Source organism: Callospermophilus lateralis, chromosome 16 (assembly GCF_048772815.1).
Source record: "Callospermophilus lateralis isolate mCalLat2 chromosome 16, mCalLat2.hap1, whole genome shotgun sequence".
In the NCBI taxonomy this organism is placed as follows: domain Eukaryota; kingdom Metazoa; phylum Chordata; class Mammalia; order Rodentia; family Sciuridae; genus Callospermophilus; species Callospermophilus lateralis.
The window spans coordinates 15,424,114-15,449,758 of NC_135320.1; the positions used below are offsets into that span (position 1 = coordinate 15,424,114).

At 33.1% G+C, this 25,645-nt stretch overlaps 1 protein-coding gene across 1 annotated transcript in view; it reads right to left on the minus strand.

The window, feature by feature from the left end:
* Pxdnl (peroxidasin like) overlaps positions 1 to 25,645 on the minus strand; it is a 431,430-nt gene that overhangs the window by 116,557 nt on the left and 289,228 nt on the right. Inside the window, exons 6-9 of the mRNA XM_076836074.1 lie at positions 19,564 to 19,635; positions 14,258 to 14,427; positions 11,690 to 11,807; positions 4,053 to 4,222 (exon numbers count right to left, since the gene is read on the minus strand). Coding sequence (XP_076692189.1) covers positions 4,053 to 4,222; positions 11,690 to 11,807; positions 14,258 to 14,427; positions 19,564 to 19,635 — 530 coding nt within the window. The remainder of the gene's footprint in view (positions 1 to 4,052; positions 4,223 to 11,689; positions 11,808 to 14,257; positions 14,428 to 19,563; positions 19,636 to 25,645) is intronic.

Sequence of the window (25,645 nt, forward strand, 5' to 3'; positions counted from 1 at the left end):
CTACAGAGAGAACTAAAGTTGTTAATTAATGTGTCCTGGGCTGCTCCATCCAACACCTCTGCCAACCCTCCACCTCTGGTCCATCTGCTTCTCAAGTTTTGGCCATCCCACTGAGCATCTTCAGGGCCTAGTGGGGTAAGCAGGAAGGAAAGAGATAAGGGGAAGAAAGCAAGAGAACAAAACAAAAGAAGCCTAAGACATATAAAAAAGGCAGACTGCCTTGCTACTTAGGAAAAGGATACCAGCTATGGCCCCCTTCTCCCTCCGAGGGAGAAGTCTATGTTACCCCTTTTTAAATAAACCGTGCTTTATATGCTTGCCTGAGTGTGCTTCTCTAATGTTATACTTCAACATTTGAGGAGTTGAACTCATCACTGATAACTGGCCGTATCACTATTGCCTTCAAAATGCCCTTACTCACAGTTATCAAAGAATTAAATCTAAAATAAATTAAATGTTGATTTTTACATAAGTACATATTTTTTAAAACAACCTCTTGTATTGTAGATGCTGCAATGTGCTCACTGAATACCTATTCTTTAGGGGCTAAATGTCCAAGTGTTTCAATTGAAAAACACTCACATGCTTTTAAATACAGTTCTCCCAGCAAGATCCAGGTACTTGTCACTGGAAAGAGAGAATTTCCTACCCAAATAAAAGGGCTAAGACTAGTAGTCATCGCTCTACCTCCTGTTACCTGGAAATCAGGCATGAGTTTGGATTGTGGGAAGTTGTCATGTAACGAAGAAGTGGCAATTATAAGGGAGGAAAAGAGGTCTATGTACAAAGGATTGAAGAGTAGAAGAAAAATATCATTGGCTTGTTAGGGTACTGGGGCCTCTCTGTACAGATTACCTCTACACTACTTGTGGCAAACAATGCACCTACACACACACACACACACACACACACACACATACTCGCACTGTATGTTTAAACCATGTCAAGTTTTGGTTTACTTTCAAGATAAATATATTATAAATAGATTTATCAAGAAACCAGAGAATCTAGTCTTCATTATAGGCATTCCACTCTTACTAATGCTTACTAATGCTTACATCTTTTATGGGAATCTCAAGCATAAAATAAAGACTAAGTTGTTAAAAACGCCTAATGATAAAGTTTCAGTTTGAGGGGCTCATCGACTTCTGAGATGAACATACCCTGGAGAATAGGAATAAACTGAGTTAATCTAATTTAATAACCAAAATTTAATTCAATTTTTGGCAATATGAATGTCTTAAAATATATCAGTAAAATTTTAAGGGTTAGTAAAATATAAAGATGCATAAGATACCTTCGTTTCCTTGTATGCCATAGTTAGAGGACAAAAATAAATCAACTACAGTATAGTGATGATATTATTTTATCAGAGTTGGGTGCAAAGTGCCATATAACATGCTGATGGTGAAGAAGCACTGCCTAGGGAAAACTATTGTCATCATTGCAATAGGAAGAACCAGGGACCGAAATGGAACCAGTGATACTCCATGCAAAATAAACCCCATTTTTATGTATAACCCTGATGAACTAATAAAAATATTTTAAAAGAGAAATATTTTTGAAGCAAGTCTGTGACAGTGGACATGGGAAGGAACCTCTGATCTGACCCATATTCAAAGTATACTTTAAGACACCTGAAGAAGACAGCAACAGAGGATGGCTCTGAGGTTGTTGAAGGACATTAAATATCCTGAGAGAGAGAGAGCAAACAGAAAGGAAGAGGTTTATGCAGGCAAATCTGTTTGTGGCATATAAAGATTACATATGAAGGTGAGCAGGAATGATAGTGTTTCAAATTTCAGGAAAAGATAGCAACAATATATTTATAAGTTTTATTTTAATTATTAAAGTTGAACGCTAAAGAATTCCTTTAAAATTGAAAGAGATCTCAAATGGAGGAAGAAGCAATGTGACCAGGCCAAATTTGAGAAAGAGAGGGAAGGGGAGGACTATGGGGAACATGACATTTAAGGAGAAAGAAGACTAAAAATGTCAGGAAAGGATCAAGAGGAAGTGATGTCCCCAAAGTCAAAGAAGGAAAGAGATGGTGGTTTGGAATGAGCTACCACAGCTGTCAATTAGAAGTTATTTAGAAACCATGAAAGGAATCCCCATAGTTGATCAACTTAATTTCCAACTCAACTGTGTTTCCCGCCCTCCCAGGCATATTCAGTGAATTTTATCCATTTGCTCTACCGTGATCTGATCCATGTCCCTACCAACAATGTCCTGCTTCATGGCTGCAGTCAACCAACTTTCTCATTATATCACATCATCCTGTTTTTTCTCCAGACTGCTATCAGAAATATTTACTAGAAGAAAAATCTAATTTTGACCACTCTTACTATACAGTCATGATCAACCTGAATGGTCTGACCTGCCTTACACCTCCCCAAATCAGCGATTTTGGCTCGACTCCAGAAGTATCAAGGATTTTCATCTCTTGGATGCATCCTGCTCTGTCTCCCCTTATATCATACTTTCTTCCGAAATAATGTTTCAACTCTACTTATCTAACTTTCTTTTACTTGTCCTCGCTGTCTACTTAGATGTCCCTGCTGCTGGGGACAAATGAACATTTGTCCCTGCTCCAAGGGACCCCTTCTCTCCCTTCATCCGTTTGCTCCTGTTTGCTTTCTCTGTTGATATTATCAATAACCCCCCAGTGATCTCAAATTCTTCATATACTGCTCCTTTTCCTGACTAAAATCTCAGGGGGTTATACCAGAGCTGGCTCTTGAGAAGCAGCTGTTAAATTTTGAATATTCTGCAAGCTGGTTGTTAAGCCTAGCCCATTATTAAAAGTTAAATTATGTAAACATACGATTAAATAAGTGTCATTAACATCAAAGTTCACAAATTCTGGCATTCGTTATTTCTACTTATTTGACTCTATTTTCCTATTTTCTGTGGTTCTAAGGTGATTTGTATCTATGAATGTCTCTGTGGTGAAAACACTGCCTCATGGTGCCTACTGCACATCTCCTCCCAACTCCACCTTCAGTCATGCCACATTGGTAACTAGAAATTGACCATGGAAGGATTATTTATACCTTAGGTATTAGTCAATGCTGCAAATCAGAAAGCCCTTTCCCAATGCTGGGTTTTAAATGTTTACTGGTAGAGAACTGTCCTTTATGCTTCCATCCCTCTCCTGACACATCGTAAAACTTGGTTGAATTATGGCTATTGCCTAATAGACTACAGGCTCAGAAAGGGGAAAGATGATGCATTTCTACCATCACAAAATGATACTAATAAAAATCTGTCTTAGTCACTGTGTCTGATTTATATATGCCATTGAAATTATGGCAGAGCAAAGATTCTGGGTAGTTGAAGGGGTGTGAAATCTTCAACAATAGCTCAGTGGGCATTCAATAAACATTTGTAATGAATTTGTGATGAATAAAGGACAATGAGTTTCTAAAGAGGATGATTTTCCTGCCTGGGAGCAATTGGTTCAATCTGTCTCAAGATGTTAGAAAGCTAGATCGGTAATTGAAAGGCTAATTGGAAAATCTTGGAATCACATCTGTGATACAATGGAAAATAACAGAACTGAGCAAGTAACTTAAAAAAAAAAAAAAAAAAAACCTTTGAGGGCTACAGGTGCAGATCAGTGGTAGAGTACATACCTCGAATGCACAAAGCCCTAGGTTCAATCACCAGCACCATCAAAAATAATAGTAATAGGGGCTGGGATTGTGGCTCAGAGGGAGAGTGTTCTCCTCGAATTCATGAAGCACTGGGTTTGATCCTTGGCACCACATAAAAAAATGAAATAAATATATTGTGTCCATCTATAACTAAAAAATATTTAAAATAATAATAATAATTTATTATATAATTAAAAGTAAATAAATAAAATAAATAAAACGAACTTCAAGGAAAAAATTTCTCTAAAAAATGTACAAAAAAAATCAGTGACAATTGTTTCACTTTGAAGCATTACCTACTTTAAAGAAGTAATCTAAGGTCATTTTTCAGTGCAAATAACTATAGATACCTAATGCATTTGTATGAAGTTCAATCAGAAAATAAAGTTTTACCCGGAAGACTGTGGTATCTGAGCATGGCATTCTGTGTCTTGGCTTCCCCAGCAGAGTTCCTGGCCATACACTGATAGATGCCTTGGTCTGACTCTCTGGTGTTCCGGATCATGAGTGTCCCATCGTCAAACATGTTAAGACGAGTGTCATCCTCAAGATCCAATGAATTGCTGGAAATATATTATATATATTTATTACTTAATTCCATTCATATTTAACTCTATCAAACTCCTAATAAGATGGAATATAGAACATGTTTCATGAATTCTGATAAGCTGATTTATTTTTACGACCTTGATAATTCAAATAATTTTATTTTAAATTCCGTTTTCTCCTTTTCATCTTGAGATAATACACTGACTACAGACTGTGAGTTAATCCATAATAGACGGAAAGAAAATTTAAATGCCCTTCCTTCCTGAGCAGGGTAAATTTAGACACTGCTACAATCTCTCCTGTATGAAGATTACTTCAGCACAGTTTAACACCCCTAAATTTCTATTAAAAAAAAAGAAGAAGAAGGATCACCATCAGATGGTGATATGAAAGCTTTTCACATTTTCCCAGTGAGTCATCAACTTTCCTTCCATATTTTGTAAATTGTAAAAGAAATGTTTGTATTCAAATCAACATGGCTCAAAGCCCAGTATAATTATATGACTAAGCATTAACTAAGCACATGGTACTTACCAGTTCTTAGTTATTAGGCCTTATGAATTAAAAGGGATCATTTTTTATATACTAGGAAAATGCCTATTATTCATTTATCAATTAAATGGATGATCCATTGAGTACAAGTAGGTTCAGACATGTAACATCATATTACACTAATAATCAAAGCAAGGGAATGATTTGGGGTTTAAAAAAATTTTTTTAAACAGCTTTATTGAGATATAATTCACATTCTATACAATTCCTATGCCATTTAAAATTTACAGTTCAGTGAATTTTAGTATCTTAAGAGAGTTGTGCAACCATATACCATAATTTCAGAGCATTTTCGTCACCCTGAAAGGAAATTTTGTACCTCTCAGGCATTTTCTCATAATTTGCCTCTCCCTAGACACTAGACAATCACTAATTTACCTTTTGTCTGTCTGGATATTCCATGTGAATGTAATCATACAATTTGTGGTCCTTTGTTTTTGACTTCTTTTACTTAGCATGATGTTTTCTTTTTTTTATTTTATTGACTTAAAAAATGACAGCATAATGCATTACAATTCTTATTACACATATATAGCACAATTTTTCATATCTCTGGTTGTATATAAAGTATGTTGACACCAATTTGTGTCTTCATACATGTACTTTGGATAATGATGTCCATCACATTCCACCATCCTTGCTAACCCACTGCCTCCTCCAAGGAGGCTGATTCATAGTGGGGTGGGAGTGGGAGCATGGGAGGAACAGAAGAACTCTAGATAGGGCAGAAGGGTGGGAGGAAAAGGGAGGGGGCAGGGGGTTAGCAAGGATTTGAGGATTTTTTTAATCAATAAATATAAAGATACTGACACCTAAACATGTCAGAAATTTTTACAGCATATCCTTTCTGATCAAGTTTATTTTTTCTTTAAAAATATTTAATGATCATGTATGAGAAAGTATATGCAAGTATGCTTAGTACTAACAATGTATTAGTTGTAAAAAAAAAAAAAGGAAGAAAGAAAAAATAAGGTCTACCACCTCCATCATTTATCACTCAATAAGCATTTATTAAGCATCTACTGTATATCACCTACTAGAAACACCCTTCCTGAAGGAAAATGTCCATTTAAAGAATCTCTATTGCTCTCCCTTTAATTTTTTAGGTTTACAAAACCAGTGAGGGCCAGGTAAATATTTGTTCACTAATTTTAAACTGTGCCAACACTCAAGGAATTCTTGCATATGCAAAAAGAATAAAGCACATTAAAAAGACTAAGAAATAATCCTTATTCAATAATTTTTGTCATAAAGATAAGAAAGAAGCAGACAATGACCATATTTCACATTTATTATTTAGGTTGTAATGGAAGAGAGATGCCAGGCAATGTGTTCAAGTATCCAGTGAGAAAAGCCCAACGTGGGAAAAAAAAAAAAAAGTCAGTGAGAACTTTATTCAAAAGCTTAGCTTTGGAAAAAAAACAGTGCTTTTGAATGACTTTGCAATGTAAGGCACAAGCAAAGAAAGTAAATCCTGGTACTGGATTTTCTTGTAACTATAAGCTGCCAAAGCTTCTCGATATTGATAATGTGGCATAAACATCAGAAAGTACATTTTTTAAATGTGAAAACCCCAAAGGATCACATATCATTAAACTTAATTATTTTGAATGTAATTCTAAGATTATCTAACATTCAATCAAATGAAGACTGTTTGAAAGGAGTATGTCAAGAATGGATGAAATTGCATTTCTCAAAAGATACCTAGTTTTCTGAAATTTTTGTATAAACCTCTGTACCACGAAATACCAAAGACTACAGGATGTGTTCATGATATCCTGAGTATGTCTAGACAATGAATTCACCAAGATTCACTATGATAAAAATGATATAAAATGGGCAGCAGCACATCACATCCATAAATTTGAGATGCATCATTTCTTTTCCTGGTTATTTCCCTATTTGTTCATGTCTTCTTCATTATACTCATAAAACTTGTTTGCTCATGAATCATGATGTTGCTTGAAAAAAATCAAAATAAGCCTTCATGGTTCAATATATTCCTTTCACTCTGTCAGTTTTATGCAAGCTGTATAGCAACTGTATGTAAAACAAAATACAATGTTGCGAAAAACCACAAAGGTTTATCTAAGTAAAATATACTTAGATTTTTTTCCTTAAAAATGTGTAAATAGACACATTTGACTTAAATATAAAGTAGCAATAATTTTTGTTAAAGTTAATTCTTAGCAGCAATAAATTACCTCTAATAATTAACCCTAACTTTTATTAAAGTAGTTCATTTATTAAGCGCTTTCTAAGAACATGTATAAATAGTTCCATGTGCCAGAAATATAAAAATGGATATTTTATCATCATACCAATTAAAAATATCTACCACATACAAAGCTATCATCAACCACAAGTAAGGATACAGTTGCAATGTTTGCATGTAATCTGCTGGAAATGTCATAATCATATACATGACAGAATTTACATTTCTTTAGAATGGCTTGGAATTTCCATGGTCTAGAATCTCATTAAGGAAAAAACAGCTGGTTTAAAGACCTCTTTCATCATGTCACTGTCTTGTTCTACATCTTCAAGTGACTCTCAGAATTTGTCAACTGAAAGCCAAAGTCATTAACTTTCTGGTTATTTTTCAGTCTATTGTTCTGATTCTCCTTGAGATAAAAATCTTTACTCTAGGGGCTGGGGATAGAGCTCAGTTGTTAGAGTGCTTGCCTTGCATGCACAAGGCCCTGGGTTTGATCCCCAGGACCAAAAAGAAAAAAAGAAAAAAAAATCTTTATTATACAAGAAGGTCTACCCTTCTTCCTGAACCTAGTCTATATTTGTTTTCAGTTTTGTACCAGCACTCATCCTTTCTCCAGTCGCTGGAGTGCTTCCCATCCTCTTTGAAGGAGAAATAATTGCTCACTTAAGCAATTATCTAAAATTTTTGTATGGAGAGCTATTGCTGGGTGCTGGCAATCATTTTACTTTTCTCCTGGGAAGCCTGAAAAATTTCCAAAATTACCTTGATAAATGTATCTGCTTTGGTTTGAATATAGTTTGTGCTCTCCAAAACTCCTGTTAAAATGTAATCCTCACTATGCAACATTAAGAGGTTGGACCAAGTGAGACCTTTAAGAGGTGATTAGGGCTCCACACTCATGAATACAATAATCCACTCATGTGATTAAGGGTTGGTTAATGGATTAATTTAGGAGTGGATCTGAGACAAAATCTCTAGTGTGTCTATTCTAAGAACTGGTTTGGCTCAGGCTCTCCTGCTTTCCCTGTCTCTCACCATGTGATACCCTGCACTGTGTCAGGACTCTGCCAGCAAGAAGACTGTCATTAGGTGTGGCCTCTCAACCTTGAACCATGAGCCAAATTAAATCTCTTTTTAAATAACTTACCTGGACCCTGGTATTGTGTTATTAGCAACAGAAAATCAACCAAGTCAAGATCATTATGAAATTGATTTTTTGCTATGATTGGATATTTTGCGTTCTCATATGTAGTTGATGTTGGTAAATATTCCATAGTTGGTTGAAATGTAGCACAGTTTAGCTTTTCATCATACACCCTCATCATCATATCATCATCATCAGTGTTATTAATTATGTTTACATATTCCTTCAAATTCTAATTTTTGGTCTTAATATTTTCAAAAAGTAATATTATAATTTCTCACCACAGTTGAGTGTGCCCATTTATCCCTGTGCTTCTCTCAATTAGGTTTTATTTTTGGTAGATACTTTATTAGGTATAAAAAGGAATTTACATTCAGATGAATTACGTATTTTATCTGATCTAATGATACATAATTACACTAATGATACATAATTGCTCATCTTGGTTTTATTAATATTGCTATACCCCCTAAATATTGATTAATATACTTTTTTTTCAGCCTTATGCTGCTCAGTGTTATATCTATTATAAGTACCATATAGTTGGGTTTTTTAATCCAACTTTACAATGTCCTTTAATAATCTATTTATTGTTTTCACTAATTCTTTAAAAATATTTTCAATGAGTTATTTTATGTTTTCTCTTTCCCCAGACTTTTCCCCGTCTTTGTAATACTGTCCCTCTTTCTCTTGTATTAAACTGATCCAGTTTTCTTTAAGTACCTTCTTTCATCCCCTACTATGGAAGAACCTTTCTATTTGTTGGTATTTCATCTTAGGTTTTTAACCTAACTGGCTTTCTTGACTTAAAAAAAAAAAAAAAATCTTAAAGTAGATGTGAGTCTTCATCCCAAAAATGAGGCATGCAAAGTTAATTGTACATTATTTTCTCCTTACAGTCTTCAATTAATATCATCTAACATTTTACTCATTCCTTATTTTAAATTTGTTCAATGCTTTTTTTTAACAATCTCATTTTATTCATTTCATCAGTAAGTTGAAAAACTGTTTTTTGGTCTGGAAATGTAGTTTGGTGGTACAATGTACAAGCAAGAGATTCCAAATTCAGTCTCCAGCACTGTCATTAAAATCTTTGCTTTTTGCACATAATGTCTTCCTCATTTCAACTTTCTGCTTTCTGAAACACATCTATCTTTAATTCTTTCAGTGGCTATCCCTGATTACAGCTTTATTAATTGCCTAAAAATGTTTTCATTTTACCTTACTAGATAGATAACTTAGTTGGATGTAAAGCTGAAGGAAATTAATTATCTTCCTTCATTACCTTAGGTCTGATGTAAAGATTGGTGCAAGTATCTGTACAATTGGAAAAATGAGAAATTATACCCCAATGAATCAAATGTATGAATTGCCAAGATCATTATAATGTCATGTGTAGCTAATAAAAAAAATTTAAAAAAAAGATTGGTGCAAGTGTAACTGCTCAATATTTTAAAGTAATTTGCAAATTACCTTGGATAAAAAAAATTTATCTGATTTTCAATGTTTTGATCATAATTTATCACATAGAAATTTTTTATAAATCCTACTTGAGAATTTATACAATTCTCAGTCTGAAATTTCACTTCTAGAAAATTTGCAGGTATTGCCCCTTCTCCCATTGCCTCTGACTCATCTGTCTAACCTCTCATTTTTGAATTCCTACTGGATTCACACTGAATACTTGAATGGGGTCCATGTCTCAGAAGGCAAACCCTTCTGAAATCTAGTTTATATCCACAGGTCTACCTTCTAGTACTCTCATTCTACATATGGCTGTGTCTAATCAGTTCTTAACCTTCTTCTTTAAATGCTCTAAAGTCTCCTGCTGTTATTTCCAAAGGAGCAGAAAAGGATAATCATAAGAAATGGATCCAGAAGTAGCTTCTATGAAGTTTGTAGTATTTTTTTTTTAAGCCTGGTTCACATTAAACAAATGTCTGTTTAAAATTATTTTTTAAAGATTTTTATTTTATTTATTTATTTTTTATTTTAACTTATTTTTATTAATCTATTAGTTGTACATATTAATAGGATTCATTGTGATATTTTCATACATGCATAGAGTTTATTTATTTATTTATACATGGTGCTGAGGATTGAACCCAATGCCTCATGTGTGCGAGGCAAGTGCTGTACCACTGAGTTATAGCCCCAGTCCAGTTTCAAATTATTTGCTATGCTCTACTTTATCCATATTCAGGATAAATATTATTTTACTTAAAAATAGTTAACAAACAGTAAGTAAGATGAGACTTGTTAATTAAAACTAGTCTTGTCATAAACTCTTCCCTTTTGTCTTTAACTTTTCTGTATAAATTGGTTAAAATTTTAACAGGAATGTCAACCTATTCTTCATCTTCCCATCTCCTTCTTTTTAGATATATTTCTTTCCTTTTGAATCCCTTGGCTTCTTTAGTCACTTTATTTGAAAACTTTATGAATTTTATTAGGCAATATAACTTTTTACTTATTCCTTTCAAAATACTCCTCAGTAGCTTTATAACTTTGAACATGTATTTCTAAATTTAAACTAAGAAAAAAGTCAGAGAAAGCAGTTTTAAGATATAACAATCAGCAATTTCTCTTTCTCAAGTGCCCTTGAACAATTTCAAAATGGAAATAAATTGAAGTCTTCTATCAGTTGAGTCTTCCTCCTGGGCTACATTCTCAGTTTAATAGTATTAGCAATTACCATCCATGCAAGTTATTTTTAACCTAGTCTTGTTAGTTTCTTCAAGGGTTAAAAACACATTTTAGCAACTTAATCTGAGATTCTCACTCAAATTAGAAATCAAAACTATATACACTATTTATAATATCTCTCAGCATATTTCAAAGAGAAATACATAAAAATTCAGAGTTTATTTTACTCATGACAGAAGACATACACAAAAACCTTGCTAGTTATCAATAAAATAATTAATGATATTATTAAGTCCAAGAACTTTAATGCAATTTTATCAGGAATAAAGTTAATTTATGTATTTATGTTAGCTAAATATTCCTTATAGCATTTTTATTTTAACTTTAAAAAAATTTGTTATTGCTATATAAATTTTTATTCATAGGTCTTAGGACTTCCAGTTTTGTGTTTTATCAAATGGTATAATGAGAATTAAATCAATGACTAGTATTTTAAATAATCTTGCATAGCCTTTATTACTAATTCACTTACATAAACCTATACTGATTTACTATAGAAAACTTGAACTGTCAAATATGAAAAATTTTGTACCTAAAATAATTTAGATGAGACAATATCAAGTTATATTTTGACTTAAAACAAATAGTTGGTTGTTAATCCCAATAATTCCTTCTAGAAATAATACAAAATTATTATAGTCAATTCCAAAATTTTTGATGCCTAGAAAAATAAAATTCTTAAGGAAAAGTCCCCCACATAGCTTAACCAAGTCAAAACATAAGAATTAAAAGATACTGTTATCTCTAACAAATTCTTATAATTTTACTAATTTCTTCTCCAAATAAATTATTTGAAGTAAGATAAGAGATGACTGGAAATTGAAAATAGAATTACAACACATGCCCACACTCAGTATTTACTTGTTATGTATCCATGTAATCTTAGGCTTGGGGTTTCCTTCAGCTCGGCAGGTGAAGTAAACAGTATTTCCTGAGGTTACCTCCACATCTTGGGGCTCAAAAGTAATTCGGGGACTTTCTGCAACAACAACAAAAAATTATTAGTATTTTAAAAAGCTGTCTAATTATAGTATTCTAAATTATTGCTGTGAAAATGCTGTAAATAATTTTCTTTCTATATTAAAGTTTTACAGATCAAACTGCATTAACCAAGTAACCAAGTAATACACATACCCGTTTACTTATTAGACATATATTTGAGTTCAACCTTAGAAGTTTGAGAGTTACTACATAAAAGTAATTTAAGGAAATTTACCTGTATTTTTATAGAGTTAAAACGCGGTCTTATTTATGTATAGTTCAATACAATCACATTTATGGAAAAAGTTTTGATTTTTTATGGATCAATTTTTCAAACCAAGTACCTGAACTGAGTTTGCAATTTTGTAAACACTATCCCAAGGCATTAGCGATCTGACTGTTTAAAATAGTTTATAAGAATTTATGCATCTTGATCTCAAATCTAAGCAAAATTACTTATCAATATAAATAAATGATACCATTCTCAAGTAATAAGAATTAAGTGGAAAAACATGGGAATATTTGAATCATTTCAATAAGAAAGTGAAGTGATTGATTTTTTTTAAAGAATTCAATATTATTAAATTTAAACTATAGAGAACAATGTAAAAAGGGAATATTCACTTTTTATGGTAATCTTAAATTGTCTTACTAAAGACTTTACTTGAATTTTACCATAAGTTTAGAGATTCAAACCTTTCTAAATGACAAAATTCTTCCTTTTGTAAATGAATTATTGGAGATTTCTTCTCATTAATAATCATACCTATTATTACATTGCACAGATCTTGAGTAATCTTAACTACTTCCTTTAAGTCCATCTGATCTACGACTTGGCTTGACCCTTTTGACTTTACACATTTGAGTATTTATTTTAAGGAATAATTCATCATCAAGTGATGTAACCATGATCAAAGCAGAGAAGGCATTTGAACTTGCATGTTTATAGTTTCATTGAAGCAATTTTAATTAATCAAACACCAAAAAATACAGATAACAAACTGTGATGGATGCTAAACTCCAGAACAAGGGACAGTTTCACAGATTATGAGAAGGAATTTGACATACCTACCTGTAAGCACAGGTAGGTGAGTGGAAGGGAGATTGAGTAGAGCCTCTCCAAGTAACTAATACTTAGGAGAGGACTATAATAAGACGAAGACGTAGAAAAATAATAGTATTAGAAAAGAAAGCAGCATGTGGACAATCCTTGCGTGGAGAAAAGGCTTAAGGATTTTCAAAAATGGAAAGTGTGTCATAGCAGCAACACCATCCAGTAAGGGAAGAGGAGAACCAATGGAGGTTGCAGAGGACAACCTGGGGCGAAAAATGGAAATGTGACCTTGGAAGGATGCTGTGCTTTATTTTGAGGTAGGCAGCTATAGAAGGATTATGTGCAGAAGAATGATGTAAGCAAATAAATTTTTTTAAAAAGATCTTTCCAAATAAAACAGAATAGAGAGAGAAAAATGAAAGTTGAGACCTGGGTGAAGACACTGTGTGATCCACACAAAACAATAGTAATGTGAAATACAAATGATAGTAAAGACGTGACCAACGTGAAACTTGGCCACAAAGACAAAGTCATTTTTCTTCTCAGTTTGACAGAATTAAATTATATCAATTTGATTTTTCAAATTATCTGTTTAGAGACGTTTTTTAAATGGATTTTCAGTGAAAGGATATTAGAAAGCAAATTTCTACTGTAAGTAAATCATCTGCACGAATTTCCAAGAAGCTAAATTCCCCTCTCCACTCTTCTCCCCCACCCCCGGATATAAGTATTTATGTACGTATGTATTAATTTATTTTCATTAAAAGCTATATGTAGGGATGGATACAGAAATATAGAAACTTTAAAAATAATTATATCTGAGCTTTAAATGAAAATTAAATGATATACTAAGCAACAATAATCAGTTCTTTAAATAAAGCCTGATTATTTTATTAAGGTTATCTGACTATAAAAATATGCTTATTAAGTCCAAGATTTACATTACTAAAAAAATTACAGAGAGATAGTAAAACTGATTCTTATTTTCACTTCAGTTATATTCACGGTCTCATGTGCATTTATCGAAGGATATTTTTAGCAATGAATATTAGCAATTATTTGACATAAAGTTAAGAAACAGAAATTATTCATGTTCAGCACTAATTGATATTGAAGTGCAATGGAGAGTTTGAGGCTGGACACTACTTCTCTGTATTTTGTCTCTGGAATTAAGTGATCCCCAGGGTCTCTCCCAAACCTTAGTTTCTAATACCACAACTTCTTTAAATAAAAGTGTAGATGATGCAAAGGAAATTGGAAATCCTTTCAACCAAATCTCTTCTAAACATGTTTGATAATGTACCCTTGCAAGTGCAACATCATTTACTAACCTCTGCAGGATAAGGACAACGAAAATAATTTTTTTTTTTTAATACTCAGAGAAAGTTACGTACCGCAATTAAATTCCTCCACTGTTACTGATGCAACCGGGCGCCCATGGAGTCCTCTGGGGTGGTCACATGTAGCAGCGGCCTGAGTTTGGCCATTCTGGATATAGCCTTGTAAAAGTTCCCCCAGCCACTTTAAATCACAGTCACAAACCAGAGCATTGGAATCCAGACGCCTGTGCATGCAGGCAAGAATTATAACTGTTAAAAGTGACCATTTGTTTCTACGATGAATCTTTCATGTGAAAATATTTAATTTTCTCTAATTTACCATATCACTCATGTCTCGACTCTAAGATTTCTAGTTACCAACAAACACATTTTAAGGATTGCTTACTTAACAAAAATTCCCCGCACAAAGAAATGATTAACGTTTGAGGAAATGGAAGTGTTTATTACCCTGATTTGATCATTACCAATGCACTGTCCACATATAGCATTTTACTGCACCCATAAAGATATACAAATATTATGTCTCCATAAAAATAAGAATAAAAAAGAATTGCTTACTTAATTGCACATAACACAAATCCATGTTAAGACTTGAAATGCAACTTCCACATAACATACAATATATTGATTATAAATTATTAATTGTGGGATAAAATGTAATTATTTGTTTTAGAGAAAATTAAGAAAAGTACTGAAATGTTAGAGTTTGTTTCTATGATAAAGAGCAACGACTATGACTTGATGGTGATATTTCAACTTTTTCATGGAGATTACTTAAATATTAGAGGCTCCATGGGCTCAAAGGAGGCTTATTAATGTATTTTTGGGTAAGATTCATGCAGCTGCCCAGGTGACTCCTTCGTTGTGTGTGTGTGTGCATAGGGGAGAGGGAGGGTAGTGGGAATAGAACCAAGGGGTGCTCTAGTATTGAGCCATATCACCAGTCCTGTTTTTGTTTGTTTGTTTGTTTGTTTGTTTTTTATTTTTTTAAATTTTGAGCCAGTCTCAAAAGTTGCTTAGACTGGCCTGGAACTTTAGATTCTCCTGGCTCAGCCACTGGAGTTGCTGGAAATACCAGCATGAGCCAGGTACCTAGCCTTCTCTTGTAAACCTCCTTAGCATCTTCACGGATAAGCATGTGTTCTCTAAAGGACAGAAACTGAACATTTTTTTTTTATTATTATTATCACGCTAAAAGATCCACCTCTTTGTTTACTTGCAGGCTTTTTGGAAAGGTCATGGCCCCTTGCACTTCTTTGTGATATTTCTTCACCTAGACACACAATTTTCTCAGTTTTGTCAAATTTTACATATTTTTAATCCTTTCTAGCATGTTTTACTCAGGAAATAAAATTGATAGGTAGCCAAAGAGATTTATTATATACATCTTCATTCTTTTCAAAAGATGTAGAACAAGATGTAAACCCAGGTATGATAAATTCTCCTTTTATTCCTTCCCAAAAATTAAAAAGGGAATTTGTCTAAAAGGAATTCTTACCTCCTCCTATGGAAGTAATCAGGTCACTCAATGAAAGAAAACTCTAGTGAAATAAGGATAATATGAATGTATTTAGGATAGGGAGGAGGCCTGTTATGAGGCTGAATATCTCTATCATAAGGATGTGTTCTACAAGAGTGAAGCAGAATAGAAAATATTGATTTTTTAATAACTTTTAATCAGGATTACACATGTACAAAAAGTTATTTAAAAATGTGGGAAAGCAAACAAAAATGAAATCTATAGGAATCAGTATGAAAATGGAATAAAAGATCACCTAGTATTAATTTAGGAATTTGCATTAATATAAAGTTACTGGAACAAACAAACCTGAAATAAAAAAAAAAAACCATGATATTTTCTAGATTTAGAATTTAGAATATTTTTAAAAATATATGTCTTCATTTTAATGAATTTAAGGGAAACTTAATATAATGACAGCTCTACGGAATGTACTATAGATGATTGGTTCCTAAGGTTGTTATGTTTATTTAAATTTTATTATAGTACACTGAAAAAATAGCTGTTCAGTAGTTTTAAAATGCTAGAGTCAGGGGAAAAATTTCACACTCACTGAAAAATTAATGGTACAGCTATTATTTGCCTAATATTTCCAACAAGACTTCAAACAAAACTGAGAAAATAAAGCTGTGGCTATAATAGAGAATGTTTTCAGCCTTATCCAGAGTAAAGTATGGGTAAAATATTAGACCAGCCCTTATTCAAGGATGCATTGTTGGTTTAGTGTCCTTGGTTGTTCCTTGTTACCAACCGATTTATTTTATCAGCTGCTTCGTTAAAAAGCATCTATTTCAGCATTATTGTGTCCAAAACTGCACATTTGCATTTCAAGTTTAATTTCTGGTAATTTTATTAAAGGTAGTCTACCATCATATATTAAAGAGTATGCCTTTACTTTCAATATCAACATGACGTTGCTCTGAGTTGAACACAGCAAGGATGTTGATATAAATCCTTTGGGATCATCATAGGCATAGGACCTTAACATTCCAGAATGTTCCATTCTCAGAAGTCATTACTGCTGACTTAGTGACTCTCCACTAGTCAATGATCACACTTCTTAGGTATCCTTATATCTGCGTGTTTTTGTAACAACTGAGCTCAGGATTTAGTATCTTCTTATATTACTGTCCACTTCAGTTAAGATATTCATCCATAAACTGAAACCAAAAAAATAAGTGAAACCACCGTATGTATATTTTCATTTACCAGTTTAAAAACTCCTTTTATACTTAGAAAATATTTAATAGAGTACTAGAACTATAATTTTCTATGCTAATCTTTTGGGGAGACCCTTTGTAAATAAAGTATTTACAAAGTTATAATTAAAAAGCATTTTTTTAATGCTATGCCTTAATTTATGGTAAAATTTTCAATTTGAAAAAAATCTATAGAATAAATTAATGAGAAAGATGGTTCTTACTAACCTATATTAGACTACATTAAGTGCTGTAATATACTATGTTAGAATCATTACCATTTTATTACTTTACATTTTGAAAGTGTTCTTCCATCAAATATTACACCAAGAATAATAAAACATAATTTCCTTCTGACAGTATTCAATCAAGGATCACAACACTAAAATAATTATTCACTTGGCATAGTCACTATTCAGTGGACAATTTCAAAGGTAAAAAGGTGCCCAGTATATTAATATTTTCTCCTTGAAAATACAATAATATATCACTTGTACTTATATAATTGCTCATACTTAAAGATCTCAAAACACTTTTAAGGCACTCTATCAATGTTTACAGTATGCCTGTAAGAAACGTTGTGAAATATAGACGGAAAGGCCAATGTCAGGGTACTTCCACTAGGTCAAACCCAGGATGAAGTGGTGATTGTCAAATATGACTCTTGCTGGTTTCGCTAAGGGACACCCCCCAACTCCCATCCCGGCACTACTGGTGATTGACATTCCCCAGTTGTTGATGAACTTCATTGTTGAAAGTGGAATTTATTTCTTAGTACATATAGCTCATTTATTAAGTGCCCATCACTCTCCTGTTTCTGTTTTTCTCATCTAAATCATAGTCTGGGTAGGACACACTTTTGAGGAATTGGGATAACTAGGTGCTAGTGTTCACCTTGTCTCAGAATGATCAGGATTTTGTGAATCCTGGAGTAATTTGCTCAGATCATCTGTATGTCAGTTTCCTATTCATAAAAGTAGATCATCAACATGACATACTAACAAAAATTACTTCAAAACATTTTAAATAGATACAATGCAAGTATGTAAAATACTGGTACACCCCTGTTAGTAGGGTCTCCCTCAGCCACTTTCTTACTAACATTTACTTTTGCACATGTGTTCCAGCAATGGAGTGAATGCGATCTTTAAAAAAAATGCAAGAAGTTGGAACAGAAAAGCCGCTACTAAGAAAGAATAATAGAAAGGTATTAAGAAAAGCTAAGGGATTTAGCACTTCAAGACTTTCTGAGCATCTTAGAAGCCAAGAATGAGACTCAGGTAGAAACCCATGTAGACAAGAAGCATTATAATTGCAAATATATGACAGCGACTCTAACTGTAAGTGATATCACAAATCTAGCAAAGGAAAAAATGGCAAGTTAAAAATAAAACACAATTTTCTCCCACCCCCAAAATGAAGCATCCTATGGGTGTTACAAAATGTCTTGCTCTTTTGCATTTTCCACACAAGATTAAAAAGCAAGAATAACTAAGTGTGTTATTCCAAATGTTTGTGATACAACCAGTTCTGACAAGTAGGAAAACATTGACCAAAATAAAGAGAGTCATCAATCAAGGTTTTTTGTGGGTTTGAACACAAAGGACACAGCCCAAGAATGATGAGGCAGCATTGTGTGTGTGTGTCTGCTATGAGAAGTGCCAAGGATATCATCAGCAGTATGGACTTGAAGAAATGAGGTTGGAGTGGATGCACTGTCCTCTTGATTATTAATTATTCTTTAAGTGCAAAGATTACAAGAATTGTTCTAGACTGGAATCAAATGCAAATTTATGTTCCTTCGGGTTCTGACTTTTTACTTAATCCCCTTTACTCATGAACTTGTACCAAGGTACACCATATCAGAAGAGCCACTGCCACAAAACTGGCCTCCAAGGAAGGTAACTGAGAGCGTAAATTTTCCACTATGTGCTCACCAGCTGGTATCTGGGGAGCAGTGAGTCAAGTATGTCCTCCACCCGATCACTAGAACTTATATCTGTGTACTGAGGGAACAAAATAACAAAAATAAAACATTATCAGTGCAAGAGTACACACAGAGGAGGGTGAAGAGACAGGGCAGAAAAGTGGTTCACATGGGAAGGTAGAAAGTGAGGCAAAGTGGAAGACAGACAGGAGCAGGAAAGCCCCCAGAGTGGGGAACCATCAGAGGATTGGGAATTGTGTCTCATTCTATTTAATGTGGGAGTAAATGCCCTGGACTGATAACTCTATGTGCAACAAGGGAAAACTGAAGCCTCAATGGAGGAGTCGGACTGTCTATGGTATATCTCACATCTCTTTTTTTTTTTTAATAAAACTTAAAGGAAAAGAAAAGTCTTAAGAATCTTTCGATTTGACCAGCAAGGAAATTGACCAGTGAGGAAAACTTCTATCTTCAATATTCCTTTTGAATGTCACTTCTAAGGGAATACATGAAAGCTCAGTAGACTATCTGGGTCTTCTTTCACCCTGCAGTTCAAAAAAAAAAAAAAAAAAAACAACACCATTTTCTCCTTAATACACTGGAATTGCAGTGATATTTCACAGCAGAAGAAACCAAAGCTGATTGGTGTTTAGGATTTATTTATTTCCGAGAAAATTACAAGTTTTTTTGTTTTCATGGGTTTGCTCTTACTTACAGTCTTTTTAATGAATCCAGATGAGAAAAGCTCCCAGCTGGGATTGTAGATAATTTGTTGTTATGCAAAAATCTGAAAAAAAAAATAAAAGATAAGTTTCAGTCACCACATAGTAACAATAAGCCTGGGAAACAAAACATTGTTGTTGTTTTTTTTTTCTTTTTAACCTAATTGTAAAATCAATTTTTAAAATTTTTTATTAGTGCATTATATTTTCATTTTTATTAGTGCATTATATTTTATTAGTGCATTATAGTTACACTTAGTAGAGGGGTTCATTGTGACATATTCATCAGTGAATAGACCATAATTTTCTTCATTTCATTTCTTGGTACTTCCCCTTTTTTCCCCTCCTCCCTCTCCTTCCCTCTCCTTGACCTCCTCCTCTACTTTACTGATCTGCCTTCAATTTATTTTTTTTAATTACTGCATTTACATTTATACATAAAAGTGGGATTCACAGTGATATATTCACACATGCACATTGCATAATTTGGTTAATTTCATTCTGCAGTTCCATTACTTTTTTAAAAAAATATTCCAATGAGAAAGAACAAACAGAAAACAAAATGTCAATTATGTAATCATTTCTTCTTAAGTATACAGCATTATACATGTATTTTCTCATCTGTGGTCTTTTGAATCTGTTACTTTGTTTACGGATGTTAAAGAGAAATTTATAAAAATAAATATCTAAGCATGCAAGAAATCAAGGTAAATAAAAAATGTTTCATTTTCAGTAAACAATGTATATACTTATTAAATCATCACATTGTACAAATTGAATATATGCAATATATTTTTGTCAATTAAATTTTTAATAACAAATGGATGGCACAATAAAAAATATATGATAGCAGACGTCTGCAAATGATCCGTGACTAACTAGATCCTGTTGATGCCAGCACTTGGCCTGTGTTTCAGCTTCCTGGCCAACCATAGTTTTGCTTAATGAGAGGCCCATTTGGTGTGGCAGAGCTTGTTGGCTCAGACAGTCATTCACATGTTAGCTCTCAAATCATGCCCACATACTCACACCCAGGGCAGTATTGCAGAGGAATGCATGTCCCAGGCTCCTGTGCCCTTGAGAGGTGATAAGGATGGCTGGAGGTAGAGGAGACCCAGGCTGCAGTATTCCTTTTCTCTCTTTACACCTAGACAGTCCTGCAGTGGTTTGAGCTTCCTTCATTCTGTCTTTACCATAGCACCTCCTCCCAGGACTAGAAAGTTTATGGTTATAGAAGGAACCAGCTAGAGCCCATGTGGTCAATATGACCATTAAATGCATGTTCAAAAAAGATCACATATATGAACAGGGTGGAGGGTGGGAAATGTTCCTTGCAGAATAGAGCAAAAATGCATACCATTTCTCATGAGACTAAAGGAAACAAATCACATCATATCTAGAAAATTCTAGCAATTAGTCATCTCCAGCCTTTGCACGAGGAGTCCTACTCCCAGCCTAGTATCCTTATCTCAAAGTTAAATGAGGTCACTGGGGCACATTTTTTTTTATCTCTGCTACATTTTTGGACTTATCTTGGCTATTTTACAGGTTAGGGGTGAAAGTAAAAAGGAATAAACTGGGGTCAAACTCTTCTGGTTCTGGAAATTTGAATTTCCATTGATACATCTGCAAAGGAAATAATTTCCTCTGAATATTCCTATATGGATTTCTTATACTCATCTTTACATGCCCTTCCCAATTCACCAAATTCAGAATCAATGACTACAGAAGAAATTGTAATATAAAGATGGTCAAATACACCCTCTCCTTAAGTAAGCTGCCCCGGGGCTCCCTAGACCTCTACATCAACTAGATCTGACTTTCAGATGCATATCCAGCTCTGCATTGGTCAATTTAGCGAGAACTCTGCTAAGTCAGTTTAAGCAGAACCCCTACCTGTGACACATGACCAAATTTTTCATCCTCCACTATCTCTCAAGTAAGGTCTGATCACCATATGCTCCTTAAGAACAAGTGACACTGATTTTTTTTCCTTTAACAATTGATGTCATGTTGCAATTCTTTTTCTACCAAAAGCCCTAATCCCTATGCCATTTCTTTATTCCAAGGAATATTGGATCACAATTTCATGGTAGAGAAATAGCTTGTAGAATATTGCAGTTGAGGGTAATTTACATAAACTTACAATTTACATAATTTATTTTTGCTAATCTGTATCGTTTCATTATTTTACAAGTAGTGTAGGTCTATGTGACAATAATAGTAAAAAAGGCCTCTGCAAATATGTTTAAAAGCCTGAAAATTGTATCAATAGTCACAGATCAAAAAATGTTATCTATTTTCAAAGCCAAGTAGACCAGAAATAATTGTTTAAGAAGCGAATCACAAGAAAAGCAAAACATTTCTATCATCACAGAGACTTGAAGCAAGGTATGTAAATATTGAAAAATCACTGTTGAACTTTTTTCTAAATATTACACAAGCCATGACTAGTTATCCAAATTAATATTTTTCAATATTTAGTCTATATCATACATATCATAATTTCCAAATAAAGGATTATTCCTCTTGGGATTTGTTTTGTAACTCTTTCTTCCCAAGCAGATTAATTTATCTAAGTCTCAGTTTCTTTATCTAGAAAATAAGAATTTTTATAATAACAAATATCATTATTTTTCTCTAAGAATATTATCTCAGTTAAATACTAAAAATAGTAGTATTGTCTCAACAGTCCTATTTATTAAGGGCACAAAAACAAATGCTCTCTCTTTCTTTCTTTTTCTTTTCTTTTCTTTCTTTCTTTTTCCTGCTTTCTTCTTTTCAAGTTCCCTGAAGTTAATCAAAACAGTTCTGAAGGGTATTTGTTAAAGCCTGCTTATAGAATCACTTTGAGTGCTAAAAAGCACTTCTTGTATTGAAAATGTTATATAATTATTTGCTATGAATGTCTTCTGTCAAAAATTCTTTGTCAAAAAAACACATATTTTAGCAGTATCTGTAGTAGAGAATTTATTACGAAGATCTTTCTTTCCTGTAACAAAACTATATATGTCATCAAAAAAAGCCAAGTGATGAATAAGTTTTCCCCATTAATATTCTAAAAAAGAGAAAGCAAATCTGCCTGAGGTTTAAGTTAATGTTCCAAGACAGATCCCACAAAAAAATACAGAAAATTTCTAAAAAGTAGAGAAAACTTCCTGTTCAGTTCTTACTTGAGAAATATTCTTGGAAAGGGCCTGGCTTTCTTGAGAAGAATACTTATTTAATAAAGAAAACATTTTCTACTCTGGCTGTCTCCATACCCATGATGGCACTAAAGAGCCTCAAGCCATGTGTTCATTGGAGTGTGTACTCAAGAGTCATGTGAGCTCTTTCTGGGTACAAAATACCCAGGCTTTACTTCCTTTTTGTGTACTTTTTATGCTTTTTTAAAAGTTGAATCAATGAAGACTCTTAAAGATGACTGGAAAGTATAAAGTATTGATTGGTATTGTTAATGGGCACATGAAAGAGAAACACAAGGGACTGTCTTTGCCAACAGTGTCCACAGCCATACCAATATAAAATTTGAAAATGGTGTCAGAGATAAATGATATTATTATAATATTCTGTAATACTTATCATGAATTATTAGTCCAAAAAGTCAAAATTCTGTAATTTTTGACATACTTTAATATACTACTTTAATTTTCTGCTTATGTATCAAACTCTAAAAAAAAAAAGTTCAACATGGATCCATAAGATGTGTGTAAATGCTTTTGTTTGGCAATAGAATAATAAATAGTGTCATGTTTCAAGATAAGCTTATCTATTATAGAAAAAAAATTTGGTATGGGTGTGGCACCTCCATTGAAAAGAACGTTCCCATACAAGTGTTAGGCACATGCAACAAGAGGTGGATTGAGGTGTTAATAAAATAATTTAATTTTAGTATTTATAAATCATTCAGCAAACATATTTCAAGGTTATAAGGAAAAGAATTCTGGGTCAAATTGTGAACTAGATATACAAATTTGCCTCAGATCTTTCAAGACTCTACTTTGGTAATAGTCAGGAGGAGGGTCAATACAAATAAATAAACCCATAAATAATCAGAATACAAATGTAGATAGTAACCCCAGATAAGATATTTCAGCAAATTCTGGGAATAATATTTCTGGGACAGTGTTGATAAATGAAATAGGCAAAGCTCCAGCCGAGAGAATACTATGAGGCAGGAACAATGTAATTGTTTTGATCCAGAGACACTAAAGAGTTGGGGCAGAAAGACAAGAATGAGAAGAGGGATTGAAAACACAGGGAGTCATTAAACACATGAATGGAGAAGTACAGTTACTCAGACACTACCACCCTTTATAGGACACCAACTTCCTAGAGGAAAAATATATGTGTGATACGTGTGTGTGTGTGTGTGTGTGTGTGAGAGAGAGAGAGAGAGAGAGAGAGAGAGAGAGAGAGAGAGAGAGAGATTTTTTTCTTCTCTAAGGAAATTGAACAGATTGACAGAAGAAATGAATTCTGTGTAAGAGTTAGAACTCAAGAGAAAGCCTTCTTCATTCTAACATTTTTAGGAAGATGAAGAGATAAATCTACCATTTTTCACCCAGTTGACCAAACTAAAATTCCCACCAAAGGGGAAATTGTGTAAGAAACAAACAGACCTACCTAGAGACAGGTAGAAACTCACCTTACCTGGGCAATATTTTCTAGTGTTAATAAAGAACTAAGCATCACAAGAGGTTAATCAAGAGAGAAACAAACAAACAAACAAACAAATAAAATGAAACTAACCCTAGGAAGAAAAAATAAATTCAAAGAATTTAAAAAATAGTAACAGAACAGATTATGATTAATAGACTCAGAGACCTGAATATATAGTAGACCTATAAAACAAGAGTGAGACGCCATGGAACAGAAATAAGTAGGAAACAGGAAAGAACTCTTTTGAATTACAATATGATTAAAATTCCATTAAAATTTGGTTATGAAATTAAGAACTTATGTCAGATTATGAAGCCAAACGACAATTTAATCAACATTATGAAATGAAAGATAAAAGATACAGAAACCCAGAGAGTCTAATATTTATTTAAGAAGCTCCTAAGAGAAGAGACAAAAAGAATGAAGAAGAAAACTAGTCAAATATATAAAGAGAAGCTCTTAAAACTGTAAATGGACTTGAGTCCTAGAATTGAAAGAACACATGAAATACCTAGCCTGAAAAGATCCTTCTTTGATTCAAATATATAAAATTTCAAAATACAAAAAAAAAATGAAGAGAAAACTTTTGAAACTCCTTGCATAATAAATTTATTTTCTATAGAATAAATAAAACATAACCTGCTGGAAGAAATAGAACAGTTGAAAACTGTGACCAGAGGAAACCATTTTTTTTTCTTTTTGAATTTTTTTTTTAATATTTATTTTTCAGTTTTCGGACACAACATCTTTGTTTGTATGTGGTTCTGAGGATCGAACCCAGGCCGCACGCATGCCAGGCGAGCGCGCTACCGCTTGAGCCACATCCCCAGCCCCGGAGGAAGCCATTTTTGAACTTAAAATTTTACACCAGGTAAATTGTCAATTATGTATGAAGAAAGAACCTACATATCTCCAAGTATGAAGGATAATCAGTGCTTTCCCTTAAGCCCTTTCATACAAAATTACTTAAGTATGTACAACAGCAGAATAAAGAAGTAAACCAAGAAAAAAAGAAGAACTAATACTAGAAACCATGGGCTCAAACCATGGTGAATAGGCTGAAAAATGTCAGGTTGGTGACATTATTTAGAGAAAAGCCAGTTCAAATTAGAAGACTGGGATCTTTGGTAGAAAAAGGAGACTGTGTGGTTTGTATAATTTGGCAGTATAAAAAAAATGTAAAGATTTTGCAAAGGCACATAATGTATTTTAAAACATATTAATTAATATAATTAGAATGTTCAAGGAAAGAAAAAATCTGTAAAAAAAAATTATAGTTCTAAATTGAAGCAAGCACAAAGAACATTATTTTAAATACTTTAAAACATGTGAGAACAGAAAATTAATTTTCCTTTTGTAAAGAAAGGTATTTTTGAAGCAGTCATATTTGTGATATTTATATTTAGAAATGAA